Source organism: Carlito syrichta, unplaced genomic scaffold, assembly GCF_000164805.1.
Source record: "Carlito syrichta isolate Samal-C Ts95f unplaced genomic scaffold, Tarsius_syrichta-2.0.1 Scaffold305745, whole genome shotgun sequence".
Taxonomy (NCBI): Eukaryota; Metazoa; Chordata; class Mammalia; order Primates; family Tarsiidae; genus Carlito; species Carlito syrichta.
In genome coordinates, this window is record NW_007249841.1 from 290,673 (window position 1) to 294,929 (window position 4,257).

At 49.5% G+C, this 4,257-nt stretch overlaps 1 protein-coding gene across 1 annotated transcript in view; it reads left to right on the forward strand.

Moving 5' to 3' along the window:
• The first annotated feature begins 4,201 nt into the window (after positions 1 to 4,201).
• The window catches only part of NFXL1 (nuclear transcription factor, X-box binding like 1), a 70,829-nt gene continuing 70,773 nt past the window's right edge, over positions 4,202 to 4,257 (forward strand). Inside the window, exon 1 of the mRNA XM_008062552.2 lies at positions 4,202 to 4,255. Coding sequence (XP_008060743.2) covers positions 4,202 to 4,255 — 54 coding nt within the window. The remainder of the gene's footprint in view (positions 4,256 to 4,257) is intronic.

Sequence of the window (4,257 nt, forward strand, 5' to 3'; positions counted from 1 at the left end):
TTTTTATTTCTATGCCTCAAATAATTGGGCGTTGAATTCATCATTGAAGAGAAGGAAGACTCTTTGGTCATGGAAAAATAAGAGCAGGACTTAACTGAAATAGTAATTCTCCCCTTTTGCAGAATTCCTATTTATATTTTGATTCCAAACCCCTTCATATAGACTTCTGGATGTGACACAGTGACCTCTTCTCACTTCTACCCTTTTCCTCATGAGAGAGCTTGATTTTCAGCAGTGCTTCCTTGCAGCTCAGGGAACATGGTAGAAAATAAATCACAAATATATAAAAATATATAGTACCGCTTAACCACATTTCCAACACTTCCTTGCAACCGCACCCAGAATGCCATGGATACTGGCGACAGGGATTGAGCACCTGCCTCAGGACACTTCTCCGATTGGACGACCCTCTCAAAGAGGAAGCCATACCCAAATAATCTATTTGAGTTGTAAAGAGACTCGTGGATAAGAGGGTATCAGTAAATATAATTTACTTAAACTTCCAGTGGCTCATGCCTGGAAACCCAGCATTTTGGGAGGCCAAGGTGGGAGAATTGCTTGAGGCCAGGAGTTTGAGACCAGACTGGGCAACATAGTGAGACTCATCTCTAGAAAACAATAACAAAAACAAACAAATAAAAAAACAAACCAGGGGGTTTGATGTGGAGATTCAGACAATATGTGCATCTAAATCCCTGGCCCATAACATAGTTCTAGAAGAATCTCTCTCATCAGTAGCCATATTGGGTGGATTTGAGACAATACTGTCTAGAAGTAACTTGGACACTTCTCTGTGACAGTCACTGTACAACTCCTTTCCTATATCTGAGATCTTTACTGGAGAAAAGTATAACTTTAGAGTTTTGAAACTTTTATTTTTATTTTTTGAGTTAGAGTCTCAGTTTTGTCACCCAGGCTGGAGTGCAGTGGCATGCTCATGGCCATCGCAGCCTCGACCTGCTGGGTTAGGTGATCCTTCTGCCTTTCAAGTAGTTGAAACTACAAACGCATGAGTTTTGAAACTTTTAAAGCTGGTTGCAGCTTTGAATTAAGTTCTTATACAAGTGCAGCGTCAAGAGAGTTGCTTCCCCCCTCTTAGTTTCCAGCCAACGAAAAGATCATATTACTCTCAGGGATGCTATTTTTGCATCTGGATGAAATACAGGCAATTCTGCAGTGTCTCTGTGAAAGAGGTTCAAAGCATGGTCTAGTGTTAGATAATGACATTTGAATCTTGGATTCAGCACTTCCTCACTGTATGACCAAGGGCAAATTAACTAACATCTCTGTCCCTCAGTGTTCTCAGCTGTCAAGTGGGGATAATATATAGGAGTATTGTGAGTGAAAGGACAGACCGAGAGTGGGAAGCCATTTTTCATCTTGTTCTTAAACCCTGACCCAATGATGAGAAAGTAGAAGCTATGCTTTTGGAGAAATGCACACTTTAGGTATAATTAACTTTACCGACTTTGTCTTTTCAGAAACCGACTTCCAGGTATCTGAGGTATCTCATAGTGGCAATCAAGCTTGCCTAGAGTAAAGGGAATTTACAAGGCCTAAGACATCATACATTGGGCAAGGACTGTAAAAGTCATGAAACTTGTAATTACAAAAGTTATGACCACTCAGCAGGGGAGCAGGTGGGGATTCGATCTTCCAGTAAATTGGGCACTAGCTATAGGGAAGCCAAGGACCCCCGAAGCTATCCACTGGGAATGCCTACGAGATAAGGGGAAGTACACCCTCCATTAGGTCTAAGGAATGTCGTTTGGGAAGGTGCAGGAGAATTAGAATCCTTGTCACGCTATTCTCTAGGGTCTGTGATAATGTGGGCGGACATTAATGGGTCTCTGTGACACAGGTTCTCCAAGACATCCACAGGTGGTCGATAAGGAAGTCACAGTAGTCACGTGCAACATCTCCAAGAAAAGGATTTAAGCCAGGACTCTGGGGTGCTACGGGGCCACACTCACCTAGAGTGTAGGCCCACTCCCTGTCTGTGGGGGGTGAACTTTTCTTAAATAAATCTTTTCTTCTCTCACCTCTATGTGTTGCAATTCTTTGCATCTACTCGGATCTCTGGGTTGCCGGCGCACACCTCCGGTTTGCCAGCCCCGGCAGTGCTGCACGCCTCCCTGGGCCTCTCCATCCACCCTCACCCTGTCCGTCCAGTACCCTAACAGTGAGTACCAAATTAGTCACACATACGTGTGAAACACTTTGAACAGTGCCTGACACTTAAGAAATGCTATCTAAATATTACATATTTATGATTAATGTAGGGGAAATAATTAAATTAATTAAGTGGAAGTATTATATAAGGATTGTACAATCGATACATTTCTCAGTCCCAGAAAAACCTCAACAAGAATTTTTGAAATCTGTGTGTGTCTTATTGGAAAACTCAGCAAATTCAAAAGATTTAGGTCTGGCTCTCAGCTGTTTTCCTTAACAAAGTCTACCCTAGGGAGATGTCGTGAAGGTAAAAACCAGCATGCTTCCTGGAAAGCTCACTGTAAACGAGAAAAAGCTGGGATAATAACAGGCTCCAGCTTTCTTTTCTCCATTGCTCCAACAATTTGCAAGGGTATTTTCCTACCTGCCGTGTCCCTGCAACTCTCTTCTCGCTCTCCCTCCTTCTCAGCACCCAGCCTCGCGTGTGTTCATTGCATGTGCTTTTCCTGCTGGAGAATCCCTTGGAAAATAAATAAAACGGTTGGCGCCTCAAGACACGTCAAGCCCTGAGAGGGGCGTGACTGCCATCTGAGTCACACGCGATTACAACTCGTTTCTCGGATCGTAGAGTACTTATTTTCTTATTTTTCTTGCTTTGCACGATGACCAGAGAGGATGAAGCGATGTCAGGGACAAAACCCTCCTGCTCTCCTAAGTGATGACCCAGGCTGTAGATCCGCTTCCCGTTTGTCCGGCTTCGCTTAGACCCGAAGACAGAAAACCCAGGATGATGACCCTCTGTAAAAATGTTAAGTGGACCCTTCCCCCACAAAAGCACTGCCTAGCACCAGTCAACCTGCTGTGACCATGCGCCGACCTTGCATTAACATGCTGTTCCCGCTAAACGCTCCTGTCTGTGCCCATATAAATGAATGAATGAAGCCCTAGCATTGCTTCTTCGGAGCGCCGCCTCCACCCCTGCAGCTGGAGTCCCTGGGTGGTCCAGCCTCACGCTCCGAGCTTCAATAAACTCTCTTTAATCTAGATTTTGACCCTTTTGATTAGTTTAGGTTGGCACCCCCTGCCACCCGCGAGACCAAGGGCAAGGCTAAAGATAGCAGAGAGTCAACGAGGGCCACTGGGACGGAGTCTTGACGCCCAGCTGTGTTTAGAACCGCCTTGAGGGAGCAACAGCACATTGTGAGGTCAAAATCACCTCCGTATCCGCCCATCTCCCCGTCGTAGCCCTCTGGCCTTCGACCTGCTCCCGAGCCCCAGAGCACGGCGGGAGTTGTAGTTCTGAAAGGTCCGCCTGGGTCGGCGCATGCGCTCTGGAGTTGTAGTGATCCAGACCCTACTAGGTAGGCGCATGCGCTTAGTAGTTGTGGTTCTCAAGGCTCGCCCAGGTCGGCGCATGAGCTCGGGAGTTGTAGTTCTCAAGGCCCACGTAGGTGGGCGCATGTGCTCGGGAGTTGTAGTTCCCAAGGCCTGTCTAGGTCGGCGCATACACTCGGAAATTGCCGAGCCTAAGGTCTGCCTAGGTCGGCGCATGCGTCCGCGCTCCCCCTCAGCCCCGCCTTACGGATCAGGAAGCGGCCGGTGCTGCCACGCGTTCCGCGAGCGGGGCCTTCTGGGAGTTGTAGTCGCTGGGGGCGGGCGCCGTCGGTAAGGAGACGTAGCTTTCCGTGGAGTCAGTGCTGCAGTTGGTCCCCGGCGGGAGCCACAAGGGTCAGTCCGTGGCCGTCCTCCCGCTCCACTTCCCGGAGGCGAGGAGTCGCCGTCCTTCCCGGCCCTCCCTCCTCCGGCTGGGCGCTCCTGGCTCCGCGGCTGCTTCCCCGCCTCGCCCTGTCCCTGCTCGGGGCATCCCCACAGCCCCATCTCGGCGAGGACGAGCCTCCGGGGTGGGGGGACACACGGCCGCGACTGGGGCCCCGCCTTCCTCGGCCCACCCCGCACTCCCTCCACCCTCCCGTCTCTTCCCCGACCCGCTCACGCGCCTCTCACTCCGTTTTCTCTTCTCTGCAGGATGGACGCGTCCTGGCGCCAGGTGGCCGGGGGCCGAGGCCGAGCCCGAGGCCGAGC